The following is a 15,262-nucleotide window of genomic DNA, read 5'->3' as shown; positions in this document are numbered from 1 at the left end:
TCCAGCCTCTCTAGAGGAATCTTTACCATAAGTGAAAGCTTACTCTTGCTGTTAGTTGGACCCAGTTAACTGCCCAGTGGCTTCAGTGCTGGAGTTATTTCAAGACCGTCTCTCTGCCGGTCTTCCCCCAACCACACTTAAAGTCTGCGTGACTACCAGTCGCCTTCTTCAAGTGGTGGACCTCAGGGGGAGCATTACCTAGTAATTTGATTCCTTAGTGGCATTATGAGGATGAGGCCTGCAACTCAGGTTAGAGTCCCGGCAGGGGGATCTAGACGTTGTTCCTGGCACTCTTTGGCCTTGGCTTGTAGTCCTACAGGCCTTCATCCTCCTCCTGTGTCAACGGACCAAGATAAGTTACATCTACTTTGCTCGGCAAGAAACACTGACCAGTTGTTGGTATGTTTCGGGCCCCCTAAGAGGGCTGCCCGGCTACCAAACTAACAATCAGGCAATTTCTGGTCTCAAGAAGTCTGCCCTCACCTCAGCCAGTAAGCCCATTCAACCTAAAGTATGGTACTAAGTATGGCAACAAGACCTTTGTTGTAGGTTTTTTTTAGACTGACCTGCTGGCTACGCCAGGGTCTTAAGTGCTTTCTTCCTGAGCTGTGCCTGAACAGTCCACACCAGGACAGGCCTTTGTCAGTATGGCATAGTGGGTATTTCGTTCCCCATAGTTCCTCAATCGACGCAGCACAAGTTCCCTCAAAGGGAATGTCTCTGGTTACTACTGTAACTCTTGTTCCCCAAGAAGGGAACAAAATGCTGCGCCTCTTTGCCACGCTTCCTGCATGCCTGGGAGCTGAATGAATTAAAAGCACATTAAAATGTCAGCAGCCATATCACCCTGTAGCCCAAGACTGGTTGCATACTGAATCTAAGCAGGGCTGAGCCTGGTTAGTACCTGGATGGGAGACCTCCTGAAAAAAACAGGTTGCTGCTGGAAGAGGTGTTAGTGAGGCCAGCAGGGGGCGCTCACCCTGTGGTCTGTGTGGGTCCTAACACCCCAGTGTAGTGACGGGGACACTATACTGTCAAAGAGCACCGTCTTTCGAATGAGACGTAAAACCAAGGTCCTGACTCTCTGTGGTCATTAAAAGTCCCATGGCACTTCTTGTAAAGAGTAGGGGTGTAACCCCGGTGTCCTGGCCACATTCCACCCATTGGCCCTTACCAATCATGGCCTCCTAATAATCCCCATCAATTGAATTGTCTATATCACTCTCTCTCCTCTCTCCACTATAGCTGGTGTGTGGTGAGCGCACTGGCGCTGTTGTACTGTGGCTGCCGTCACATCTTTCCAGTGGATGCTCACTCTGGTGTTGGTTGAGGAGAGCCCCCGACATCATTGTAAAGCGCACTGGGTGTACAGTAGTACATATGAAAGCACTATATAAATGCCTTATTCTATTCTATTCATTCTAAAAGCTGACGTTACTGTGTTGCCGGCTTCCCTTTGTAGCTTCCGCATTACGCTGTCACATGTCACGAGGTGACGCGGCACCAATCAGGATTGGACTAGTTGCACATGTGCTTCAGACGCAGTCACGTTGAAGTCCCCAAAAATGTCGCCATACGATGCAGTGTCTCGTTCCCTACTGAGGGAACAAGGGTTACAGTCGTAATCAGAGACGTTTTTGATAGTTTTAGTTGATAATACCGACACTGTTGCTATAATGTATATTTGACTCTGCATGAATAAGTCTATTTGTCTTTCTCTTTTCGAAAGCAGGTTTTCTTTCCTCATCCCTGCATGTTTTGTTAGCTCCACCTACACTTCTCTCAACTCGCAACAAATCTAAAGTGATGTATTTCTGAAATGCTAGGAAATCATATTTGCCCTGATCATGCCTGTATGACATCTGCAAGCGGTGAAGTGGCAGAAAGCCTGAGGGGACGTGATGAGGTTACGCTCCTCGTCGCTCATTAGCACAACACAGGAAGAAGCTTTTACATTCAATTCAGCTGATTACAGCCTGCAATTCAAGATCCTTACAGAAGCAGATGCAAATTAAAACAAACAAACAAAAAAGGGCTCATTCATCTTTACAGAACACATTATTTATTTTTATTTCAATTAGTAAACCACAAATGAGCTGACTTTGGTTAACGCATCAAGTTATTAAAATACTGATTACACTGCACAAAAAACAAATCACACATATATTACACTAGGTTCCAAAGTTCTGGGTCAAAACTTTTTTTTTTTTCATAAATAAATACTTTTATTCAGCAAGGATGCATTAAATGGATCAAAAGTGACAGTAAAGACATTTATAATGTTACAAAAGATTCTATTTAAAATAAATGCTGATCTTTTTAAACTATCAATTCATCAAAGAATCCTGAAAACTAAAATTTTGTGGATTTCCACAAAAATATGAAGCAGCACAACGTTTTCCTCATTAATAATAATCAGAAACATTTCCTGAGCATCAAATCAGCATATTAGTATGATTTCGGTAGGATCATGTGACTGGATTAATGATGCTGAAAATTCAGCTTTGATCAGAGGAATAAATTACACTTAACTATAGATTCACAGCTATTTTAAATTGTAATAATATTTCACCTTTTTTTACTATGTTTGATCAAATAAATGCAGCCTCAGTGAGCAGAAGAGACTTCTTTCAGAAACATGAAAAAATCTCACTGACCCCAGACGCTTGAACGTTATTGTATTTGCAAATAAAATCACTTCATTTCAGAGAGAACAAAAGTATGTCAAAAATTCATCGTTTTCTGCCATCTCTTTCCATACCAACAGATACTCTCATTCGTAATATAATTAATTCTCCTGGTGACTATAGATATGTGAGAATCTGACTTCACAGCCTGAACAAATGGTCCAATCAGAAGACACAACATCAACTCATACGCATACCTGATATGTTGGTGGTGACGTTGAGTGTGGTTGGGGGTCCGTATCCCTTGCTGGTACTGGCCCGGATCAGGAACTGGTATGTGGTTCCCGGGTGCAGCTGTGTGAAGTTGTGTCGCGAGGTGTTCCAGGGTAACGACACGAGCATGGGCGGACGAAGCAGCGGCACAGACGGATCGAACGAATGAACGCTGCTATAGCTGATCTGGAGACACCCAACACATAACACATTTAGAATATATTGGGATTTATTTTTAGTTCTTCATAATAAAATACTAAGAAATTAACCTAAATGTAAATGTGGTGCAAGAGAGCAGAAGCATTCAAGTTTGAACACAAATCTGAGATGTAAAAGACAGTGTGAATAAGGCACGCATTACCTCATACTGGGTTATGATGCCGTTTGGCTCCAGAGGCTCTTTCCACTGCAGTGAGATCTTATCCTCAGACGGAGTCGCTCGCACAAACTCCTTGGGAACTGGACCGGGAACTACAGCACAGACAGAGAGAAAACTGAATGCTAGCAGAACTGGCTTTAGAACTGGCTGGTTGTGTGTCTTACAGAATGTGGAGAATTTGCCATCAGATGTTTGGCTACAAATTGATATGCATTTATGATGAGCAGTGCTGATACTAATACAGAGCTGCCAACTCTCACGCATTGACCGTGAGACTCACGCAATTGACCATTTTCACACTCTCTCACGCCACACATCCATTTTTTCACGCAGAGAAAAATCAAGAAGCAAAGAGGACACTAACACCGTCAGACTAGACAGAGCAGGTTACTTTTGATATAAAAAATTATTTCTCAGCTCTCAGATTCTGTCAATTTTTTTACCTAATTCAAACAATAAATACCTTTTGGCGCTTTTAAATGTGACAGATCGCTGTGGCGCCTTAGTTCAAATGGCACGTGAACGGATCATCTCTCTTTACTAGCCTAGTTAATAGTAAATGAACACGAATGATCAATAGGTGTTAGCGTGTGTTGAAAGATACAGTAGCCTACAACTTAACGAAATGAATATGCCTCGTACATAATATCGACCAATCAGTGTTTTTCAACTGCGGAAAGCTACAATGTTACATAACGTTACATTTACCTCAGGAAAGTCATTTAATGATGACCATAGGACGTAAGTTGGCTAGACATTTTTATTTATTTTATAATATATTTAGTATTAGTATAAATTTGTATTTTGCTAAATCTGTGCACTATATTACATAATTATTATATTTTTTACTTATAGCATTAAAATATTATAAAGTTGTTGTAATAAAAAATGCATTAGGCCTATATTTAATTTGAGTTGTTATTTGTAACCTTTAATAATACCAGATGACAGGGCTCTCTGCAGTCTATGTTTACAGCATTAGGTGAGATTTTATTAACATCTACTCTAGCCTATCTAATATGTCTTTTGATTGGCTGTAATCTTTGATTGATTTGGTTGCGAGTGCAGTGCACTTACAGAGAGACTCCACCCACACACTCTCTTGATTGGCTGTAATCTTTGATTGATTTGGTTGCGAGTGCAGTGCACTTACAGAGAGACTCCACCCACACACTCTCTTCTGATTGGCTGTGATTTTTTGATTGATTTGGTTGTGAGTGCAGTGCACTTACAGAGAGACTCCGCCCACACGCTCTTCTGATTGGCTGTAATCTTTGATTGATTTGGTTGCGAGTGCAGTGCACTTACAGAGAGACTCCGCACACACTCTCTTCTGATTGGCTGTGATTTTTTGATTGATTTGGTTGTGAGTGCAGTGCACTTACAGAGAGACTCCGCCCACACGCTCTTCTGATTGGCTGTAATCTTTGATTGATTTGGTTGCGAGTGCAGTGCACTTACAGGGAGACTCCGCCCACAAGCTCTTCTGACTGGCAGTGATTTTTTATTAATTTGGTTGCGAGTGCAGTGCACTTACAGAGAGACTCTGCACACACTCTCTTCTGATTGGCTGTGATTTTTGATTGATTTGGTTGCGAGTGCAGTGCACTTACAGAGAGACTCCGCCCACACGCTCTTCTGATTGGCTGTGATTTTTGATTGATTTGGTTGCGAGTGCAGTGCACTTACAGAGAGACTCCGCCCACACGCTCTTCTGATTGGCTGTGATTTTTGATTGATTTGGTTGCGAGTGCAGTGCACTTACAGAGAGACTCCGCCCACACGCTCTTCTGATTGGCTGTGATTTTTGATTGATTTGGTTGCGAGTGCAGTGCACTTACAGAGAGACTCCGCACACACTCTCTTCTGATTGGCTGTGATTTTTGATTGATTTGGTTGCGAGTGCAGTGCACTTACAGGGAGACTCCGCCCACAAACTCTTCTGACTGGCAGTGATTTTTTATTAATTTGGTTGCGAGTGCAGTGCGCTTACAGAGAGACTCTGCACACACTCTCTTCTGATTGGCTGTGATTTTTGATTGATTTGGTTGCGAGTGCAGTGCACTTACAGAGAGACTCCGCCCACACGCTCTTCTGATTGGCTGTGATTTTTGATTGATTTGGTTGCGAGTGCAGTGCACTTACAGAGAGACTCCGCCCACACGCTCTTCTGATTGGCTGTGATTTTTGATTGATTTGGTTGCGAGTGCAGTGCACTTACAGAGAGACTCCACCAACAAGCTCTTCTGATTGGCTTTGATTTTTGATTGATTTGGTTGCGAGTGCAGTGCGTTTGCAGAGAGACTCCGCCCACACACTCTTCTGATTGCACAAGGCTAATTCTGTACCTGGCTGGGAGACACACTCGCTAAATCAGCACAACAACACAAAAGAAAGGGGCAGAAATGGTGTTACACTGGTAGGAGCGTGTCATTTCATCAAAACAAGAAAACGATCGCTTCAGAAATCATTTGCATACGCAGATGAATACAAACGGTGTTCCTCAACCTGGGTTTGCCCAAGGAGCCGCTGACGGTGGCCTTTATTGTGCTGCAACATTATTCATGTCAAGGTGACTGACGGAAAAAGTTCTGCAAGCGATGTGCACGTCCCAGATGTGTCAAGAAATCACAGCATCTAACCCACTTATGACTGTCAGGTGCGCTTGTGTTCAATATATCCCTGCCTTTATCCTCATTTGAATTATTTGCCTCACTCATCTTCCGAAGTTATATTTATACATTCCTGGCATGTTTTGATCTGTTTCTCCATGAGAGAGATGTTGCATGAAGAGGCTTTAACTGTCAGCGTAATCATGTAAACATTTTAAATGGGCCAATGCTACTCTTGATAATTTGGATGTATTGTCAGTCAGCTGGTCTTTAACATTTCAGCAGATCAGTGTGAGATTTGTCTGGCCGCTGACTGGTGGACCGTTTCATGGTGGGATTTGTAGTTCAGAACTGACACTATTATTTAAAAATTTCATGAGGATACATGAGCGGGTCACATCATTGGCTGTCGCCTGAGCAGAAGTGAGTCCTACCAAACACTGACACACACGGGCCTGATTCTTCTCACCGTGCCATTCACACTTTGGTCTGTTCAGAGCAGAAATCAACAAAACAATCTGAGATTAGTTTTTTTCTGAGAACTGCCACTAAACATAACTGACAAGTTATAACTGACAAGCCTTCGGAATCTAAAGCTCTTCTCGCAAACATCTGTAAACGGAGGAAGACTGTCACAGTATATTGATATTCTAAAAAACATGCTGCTTAAAACGCAATATAATAATAATACATGAAAAAACAAATATAAGGGTGTGTTCACACTTGCACAATAGTTCGGATCTCTTGGTTACTTTGGTCTGGACCAAAACCCCACAAATTATACCTTTAGTGCTGGCTCAATTAGCATTAACTTACCGAACATCCAAAACAATGCTGTGTTCTGGGCTAAATGCGCTCATTGTACAGATGGTACTCAACCAGAATGCCTATTACCGCCGCGACAGGCACCGCGGCGAAACTACCGCGGTAAAAATAATCCAGTCGCATTTCAAAGTCATTCGCGAAATGACCACCAGGTGGCGCAGAGGGACATTGTGCAAAACAGCCGCTATTGCCGTATTTTGAAATGTAAGCGGGGTTAATGTCAATTAACAGATGAAATAGGCTACTATAGAACATTGTTTAGGACAGAAAAATAGAATCATAATTTTAAAATAGAGACGAGAACAATAGCCTTTATTTAATATTGTAACCTAGACGTCGGTGGGCGACATAACAAGCCTATTGCCCGTTGGGAGCAGCGTGATAAAATTATAATAATAACAAAAATAACGAACAAAAATAAATTAGGTGCAAAGAAGCTGATTATTTGTTTACTACTCAACTGAGGAATGAGACGAATGATGAGCGCTTTTCTGGAACAGATTGGATAAACCGGGCATATTTAAATGAGTATATTCATGGCCGAGTGGTAGAACTTACGTATCGATCATTTGGATGACACGGGTTCGAATCCCGTACAAACAAAGATTATTGTACATTTTATAGTAGCCTATTAATGCATGTCATAGCCTATTATTAATGCAGACAATCAAACAAACAAAACATTTTTTTTTTATACAGGATAGCTTTTTTTTGGTTCATATAGAGTTTGTAAAACATGGTTTTAATAAAGTGCGATTTGCCAGGGGGAACGGGGATTTCCTTCTGGTCTAAACATCCCTGCTTCTGCTGAATTATTTTAATCCCCCCTCCCTCCACAGTAATCAATGCTATAAATTACTTCACCAATAGACCATTTAAAATATGTAAAATAAAGATATGCAACAGGCACGTTTAAACGACAAACAATAAAATCAGAACCAGTTTCAGTTCATGGTTCCAGTGCCTTAATGCATGCACGGCTTTCAAAATGTCACAAAGCGTTTTGAGATTATTTTGAATGAAATATTGAAGTTTATAATTAAGTATTTTGGCACACCACGCCGAGTGGCGCTATCCATTGTTCTAAAGTCGGGTTTTATTCTGGCATGTTGAATTAGTGTTCGGCAGACGCGGCTGCGCGTTCATTTGGATTTATTTTTCTCATAACAGACATCTAAAATAACTTAGGCCAGTTAGGCTACTCCGTAGTTTTTTAGTCATACAGATCAGAGTAGAGTAGCCTAGCCTACATCGGTCAAAACTGTAAAATTGTATTCATATTCAAACTTTTATTCAAAAGTTTATCTGTCGTCTCTGCATGTCTCCGGGAACTGCGCGTCACAAAAATGAACCGAAAGCCACTTTCCTCCGCTCAGTCACGATAAGAAATCGGCTATGTCTAAAGCCTTTAAATGTCTAAATATTTAATAAATGTTATCTGGAAACCGAGAGGTGCAGATCTACTCAAAAGCTATGAGCGCTTCCCAATGATGAACGGACAAGGGTGAAAATCTCGCTATAATTAAATGTAGGCCTATAGTCTAGGCTAAATCGCCCTGAATTAAATTGTAAAAATAGATCAGATAATTTATTTGTCGAAATGTTGCGATATTGTTTCATTTAAGTTCATAAATATTATATAAATGTTATTTAGTTTAGCAGCAGCAAGCACTGTGGTTCGAGATTTATATATAAAAAAATAATAATAGATAATTCACAAATCGCGCACCCTGGTTGTAAGGATCCAAAGATCCCCGTGGAATTTAACATTGAGTTGAACATTGTATTCATGACAACAAATGAACATGCGTTTGAACAAATGAACATGCGTTTGTATTTAGGCTTGCTTGGAAAAAGCTGCCCAAACCGAGGTAGCGTTTTATTTCTTCAATTATTGAAATAATTCAATGTTTATTAATAAACTTTTATGACAGAAATATTAGCCTATTAGCCTACATGTAGCCTAAATAATTAAATTATTTCATTATCAACACTTTACTAGCCTAATAATGTCTAGAATTAAGTGTGAATTGCGACTTCTCTTTGTTTTAAGTCGGTCTCAAACTCAGATCGCCTGTGGGGGGTTGGGGGTTCACGAGGTGTTAAATGTTCTGTCTTTCATATGCAGAGTGAGCCTGATGACCAGGCAAAGGCAAAATACTTTTAAAGATAAATCTCTCGATGTGTCCAAATGTAGGCCCTTAAATTATAAATATTGTAGTTTTATGTAGGCTATTGTATTTAAAGGGGTTTCACACACACTTTCAGTTGAAGTGTTCAATCCATTTGTTTCAACTGGTTTTGTAGAATTTTAACACGTTTGAGTAGTGTGTGTGTCAACAATCTGGCATTATCTAAACATGAACTATCGACGAAACGCGTTCTTGCCAACTAAACGAATGCAAGTGAGCAGCAGATAGGCCTACAGCGCTTATTCGCGATCCACCTCGTTTTATTGTACGGTGAATTCAACCAGGCATTCTGTTTGAAGCAAGACTCAATCATGTTACAGTTTTTTTTCGTGATTTGTCTGGATGACACACAGCGACATCAGTATTATCAGCTGTATAATGGGGTTTTACCCTGAAATCTTGTTTAATGTCGAGAGAGACCCGGCGCGCGCAGTGCAGGGAGACTAAATAAACTAAAATAAAAGAGATCCAGCGCGAGAGAGAAGCAAAGAAAATCTTAATTTATGTTGCTTTGAACTATTTTCGTTTTGTAGACTAGCCTACTGTTTTAATTGTTTATTTAGCTGCAATTTCTTTGGCAATACAGATTTAAAATGTTGCAAGAATAAGATTCTGTTTCTTACTTAATAAACTCTAACTCGATGCAACCCTGTTTTAAATAAATAAACTGCCCCCGACACTTTATTTAAACCTTGAAATGTCCAGGATCTGTTTTTAAAAATGTCTTCCTTTGCTATGGCGGGTATCAATTGTCAGTCATCTCAATTTCGTGGATGATTCACAAAACAATAATTTAGCAGATTGAAGATAGCTTCGTCATTTTCATTTTCTGACACGATCGGCTGATAATCTTCCTTCATCAGTTTTGTCGTCTGTGCGGCTCTACTGGAAAGTAGCAAATTTATGTTGTAATGTGCCATTGATAATTAAACAAAACGCTTGACTTCAATAAACAGTTACCCATCTAAGCATCAAGAATGGTAAAACATTTAACGCTGTCAGCCAAAGCTAGTGAGATTCGATCTCGCATCGTTTGATGCTCCGTGAAGCTCGGGCTGTTGCGTTGTCCACTGCGCTACCGTCGGTCCGCTGATGAGACGTTGCTCTTGCAAAGCCTCATTGATGTAGCCTAATACTTTTCTATTGCAATGTTTTCATTATTTATTAAATGTATTAGGCCTACATTTAATTTCAGTCTTGTGATTATATGAATTCATTTAACTACATGTTTAACTTGAATTGATCTGTTTTACCACATTTCAATCCTTCTCAATGAGCCGCGGCGCGGCGGCAGATTACACAATAGAGAGAATAAACTGACACTTTTCAAAGTCTGCGATTGTAGCGCCTCTTAGCGGTCAAAGCCAGCAAATACACCCCCGCAATTTTACCGCCGCGGGAACGGCGGCGGTAAAAGTCTCATTCTGGTTGAGTACCATCTGTATGTGCAAACATATGATGATATTTTGACCAGCTGAGAACTGGTGAAAAGCTTATAAAATGTGTAAAGGACTCAAAACAGCCGCAGGAATCCCTTTTAAGGGTCTCATCTTGTGACATCACGTCCTGTTTTTGGTTCGTTTACAAGTCTTTGGTCCGTGTTGTGTTCATATTTCAGTCGAACCGCAACAGAATTCGTTTGGAAGAACAGATATTACCAATATTCTACGAAATTAAAAGGCATTGAATGTATTATGAATAAAATAGTTCAATATAAAATATTAAAATATTTTTGAATAAAGGCAATACAATTACATATGATTATAGGAATTCAACAAATCATATTTTTATTGTAGTTTTATTTTTAATACGCGCAGAAAGGCCAGTTAAACCAGTAAGAGCTTTGTCCCTATAGCCATACGGGCTTTAAATAAATAATCCTCTTAAAGTATAGAGACATCATCCATTGGTGTGTTGTGCTCTTGTCTCTGTTGTGATCCCTGGTATCTATTATTGTATTATCTTAGTAAGTCTGCATGTCCTATGTGTTTGTTATGTATTATATGTACGCTTCACTGTGGAAAATATTTTTCTCTTTGAGGACATCTTTTATATGTCTTAATGTTTAATCACACCTATGGGTTGTTAATATCTCTGGTGTTCTTATATGTAAGGATGGGAATCCCTGCGGTAAAAGGAAGTGTTTGAAGTTGTCGTACCGTCCTCCTCCGTCTGGATGACGGTCTCGTCGCTCTCCTTGCGTCCCTCCGGGTTGGTGAGGATCATTTTCAGGCTGACGTTGGTGTTGGGAGGCAGGTTTCCCACCACGTGTCGGGGGGCTTTGGGGTCCATCTCCAGGCAGTCGGCTTTGCTCTGGTTGGGGGTTTTGTGGTAGTGGTAACAGATGGTGACGTTGAAGGTGTGGCAGCGGGTGATGTTGTAGCCCAGCGACTCCCAGTCCACGGCGATGTAGCGCGCCTGCGTCTCCGCGATCTTCAGACTCTTGGGCGTCCGCATGGGTTCTGAGAGAGAGGATGAGAGACGGGTCAACACAGAGTAAAAACATAGGAAAAGTTTTCAAGAGAGTTCCACATGTAATACTTATTTTATATAAAGATGTCAGCCAATGGTGGGCGTTTACACTGAAGTCTCACACAGACACGCCCCTTCAAACAGAGCGTTCAAATCAGAGGGATAAAAACAGGGTTGCAAAACTGCTTTTAATTTCAAATTACGACAATTTTTGATGTAAACAAACTGTTTCCTCAGGAAGCATTATTTAAAAATAATCCAGTTTATGACGCCTTTAAAATGTAATTCATAAGTTGTCACTGTCCTGGAGGCAAAATAAAACTGTGATAACATGACACAGATCCGTTGATTTATTGAACTTTTTATCCAAGATTGCTAGCCATATCACTTCATCTCTAACCACTTTTTTGCTATGACTTTTATCGCTTTTTTTTTGTATTAGGAGTGCTGAATGCTAGTTGTGGACACATGATATCCAAGTGAACGGTCAATTTTGTTGCCGCCTGACTCATGAAAGTTGGCATGAATTAAAAATTCACCCTATCTATTTTCCAAATGCATGTTATTGATTCTATTGTGAATGATTCATCCATGCATGTTTAGTTTTCAGACAGCTTATGTTTAATGAAACGGTCATAACTGGATCTTCTGGTTCTCTCTGCTGACGTATGCAGGATTCTACAATCATTTAGTCTGATTAAGCCCCGCCCCTTTCTTTCAATTGGCAAGCTAGCAAGCTGCCATTCAGATCCACCTCCATCAAATCGACAACTGATGGCCTGAACCAAATCAAACCCGACATTTGTTCGATAATCTACAGAACAAAAGACCTGACTACTGTTTTATAGCAACTTTAAAATTGACCAGAAAAAGACATTCAGCACAGGATTCATAGAAATGCCTTGTTTAGTTTTAATCTCTGCTTGAGTAGCCACATGACCACACTGACAAACAACCAGAAAACTCACACACAAACCACAGCATTTGATTTTATATTTCTCTTTCTGATGAACAAATTCGGAAAAGGCTGAAGGGAAAGGAGAGGCTGATCTGGTATGAGCGGCGCGAGGAAGACGGGAAGTGTTGTGAAAGCAAATGAGGCACCTGTGGACCAGATAAAGGCTCCTTCATACACAGATGCAGACGTTTTAAGATGCAGTCTAAATTAGCCAATACATCAGCGCGAAAGAGGGTTCATATAACGCCACCCCATAATGCATCACAGCACTCCTAGATGGTTTGTAATTACTGTAACAGAGTCATTTATCTGTGCCATTCAGTTCGTCAGTGTCATTACTACAGAAATACACACACTGCATCATGAAACACACACACACACACGCAGCGGTGAATACACACACGCAGCGCTTTGACCCTAACATTGACCTTTACTCTAACCACAATCTGCTTACAGTCATGAATCAGCAAACCTCTCAATAATGTCTAGCGTCTGCTCGAAACTGCTCTATTCCAAGCCTTAAATGACCTTTGACCTCAGAGTCAGGCCAGACCGCGGAAGTGTGTGGGGTCAGTGACCATATGATCACACGCAGTCGAGGATTGAGCTGTTGCTACACATGGAAACACACACACACACACATCAATGCAGAAGGTTTTTCTATCGCAGTAAGAAACGCTTCAGGCGCTGGACGACACAAATTTGAAACATTAAACCACATGTGTTATTATTCAGAGAGCTGACTCTAAACAAGAGGAAACTGACTGTAGACATGTCCACGTTATAATGACTGTCGATAGAAACAAAACAAGTCGAGGCAAATCAAATGTATTTCTCAAGCGCTTTTCACAACGAACATGGTTCACAGCGAGTCACACGGGTGTGTGTCGATAATGCCTTTAACATACAGACACATGATGATGATCCTCAGACTTGAGATCTAGCTTTATTGCGTTTAGCAGATTCAGTGTCTCGGGCACACGTTCAAGTGCAAGTAATGTCACAATCAAACGGTAGTAGTGTCTGGAAGATCATTTTGATTAAACATTATGAGGTTTTTACTGTTTTTCACCCCAATAAGATCTACAACACGCCTGAATTGTCATTTCATGCCAGCTTTAAACGATATTAATATTAGTCGGTTCTTTTTTTAGAGAAAAATATTTTGGATCATCACGACTACTCACCAAAATAAATAGACAAAACAACATGAAATACTGATAAGAGAGTACATTTGATTTATTTCCTAAAACAACACACTATTATTACAACACAACTCAATCTCACATTGGTGGCTAATTCGTATGAATTCATACAATCTAATTTGTATGTTTTTGTACGATCTGCTCACGCCCCAGTGACGGGGTGAAGCTTCATGCTTACTTTTTTCCTAAAAAAAATATGTTTTTGAATAATTCACATCAAACTAATTCATGTGAAATCCCCTACTCATAAAACAGTGACATCTTGCTGTGTGTGAGATTGGGTTGAATTATACACAACGTTTGCTCACAGAATGCCATCACTGACCAATCACAGTCAACTATTCTAGAAAGCTGTGTAAACATGAAAAACAGTGTAAGTAGGACATCAACTGAACGCCAGTGGCAGGTGAGAGAACATGATGCAAGAAAAGAAAACTCTGGGGAAGAAAACAGACGCAGAAAACTAAGAGATCAACGTGTGGCGTGTGAACTGGAGCCACACCGAGGACAGAAGACTAAACCACACACAAGCACATGCACACACACACACACACATACACACACACACGCACACGCACGCACACACACACACACACACACACACACACACACACACACACACACACACACACACACACACACACACACACACACACACACACACACACACACACACACACACACAGCTCAGGAGGCCCTTTCCATGCAGTCTAATTAAAACGAGCCGCTCTGAATACAGATGAGGAGCTTGTTAACACAGGACAGTGATTGGCTGTTTGCTCAGAGCTTATTAATAACAAAGCCTTTCCCATCATCCCTTTGGGTGACAGTTTCTCTCTCTAACTCATGATTGTCATGAATTTTCAGGAAAGCAAAGAAAAACAGGTATTTTGTCCTGATTTTAGAAAGATAGCTAAAGCGGTTTCTCTTCTGCTTGTCAGGCCAGCATCATTAGGCAGATTTAGTGTCAATGTCCAATAGCTGTGTCTGCATGTAAAATAAAGTTTCAGCTTTCTTCCATTTGATACTCTCATTGAAGGCACGAGATCAACGGTCAAAGCCGCCTGTCTGCATGTGTTCACAGAACAACATCTGCATCACCACAGACACATGATTGACAGCACAAACAGCCAATCAAAGCACTGCACTGATAAGCTTTGCTGTCATCCGCCATTTTGTCTGTGACTTACAAACCTGTTTTTGCCAAATTCCCACCATTATGGTAAAAAACAAATTGTTATGGTACACGCCATTCAGATACTAGGTATCCAGAGAGTCTAGTGAATGGAGTTTTGTTCAGTTACCTCGATATAACTGGCAAATGGCAGGGAACGAGTTATGAAGAACAGACATAGAAAACATAGTTAGTAGTTCCCCATGTTTGCATGTGAAGCGTCCATTACAATGTTACAACATGTTGACTGTCCAACGTCTTGACACAGGCAGATTTCCCCTTGCAATTTGACTTTTTGGTCCCACTTTATATTAAGTGGCTTTAAGTACTATGTACTTACATCGAAAAATAAGTACAATGTACTTATTGTGTTCATGTTGTATTGTAAAACACTTTTGGTGCTATTGCGGTGTGATACGGGTAAGGTTAGGGACAGGTGTGCTGGTATGGTTAAGTTTAAGGTTGGGTTAAGGTATAAGGGAAGGGTCAACAGTGTAATTACAAATGTAATTACATACATTAATTTCAGCTGTAATTACATGCAG

The 15,262-nt window shown here is 40.6% G+C and overlaps 1 protein-coding gene across 26 annotated transcripts in view; it reads right to left on the bottom strand.

Moving 5' to 3' along the window:
- The window catches only part of ptprk (protein tyrosine phosphatase receptor type K), a 182,926-nt gene that overhangs the window by 47,570 nt on the left and 120,094 nt on the right, over positions 1 to 15,262 (bottom strand). For all 26 annotated transcript variants that reach the window (XR_013800614.1, XR_013800615.1, XM_079639051.1 and 23 more), the window contains 3 exons: positions 11,068 to 11,370; positions 3,262 to 3,371; positions 2,885 to 3,086 (listed from right to left, as the gene is read on the bottom strand). Coding sequence is in view for 24 of the 26 variants with exons in the window: in XM_079639051.1 (XP_079495177.1) it covers positions 2,885 to 3,086; positions 3,262 to 3,371; positions 11,068 to 11,370 (615 nt within the window). In the remaining 2 variants the exon portion in view is untranslated. The remainder of the gene's footprint in view (positions 1 to 2,884; positions 3,087 to 3,261; positions 3,372 to 11,067; positions 11,371 to 15,262) is intronic.

The sequence above is a fragment of the Phoxinus phoxinus genome, assembly GCF_949152265.1.
Source record: "Phoxinus phoxinus genome assembly, chromosome: 16".
Classification (NCBI taxonomy): Eukaryota; Metazoa; Chordata; class Actinopteri; order Cypriniformes; family Leuciscidae; genus Phoxinus; species Phoxinus phoxinus.
The sequence above is the reverse complement of the archived record's forward strand: the minus strand, read 5'-3'. Positions and strand labels throughout refer to the sequence as shown.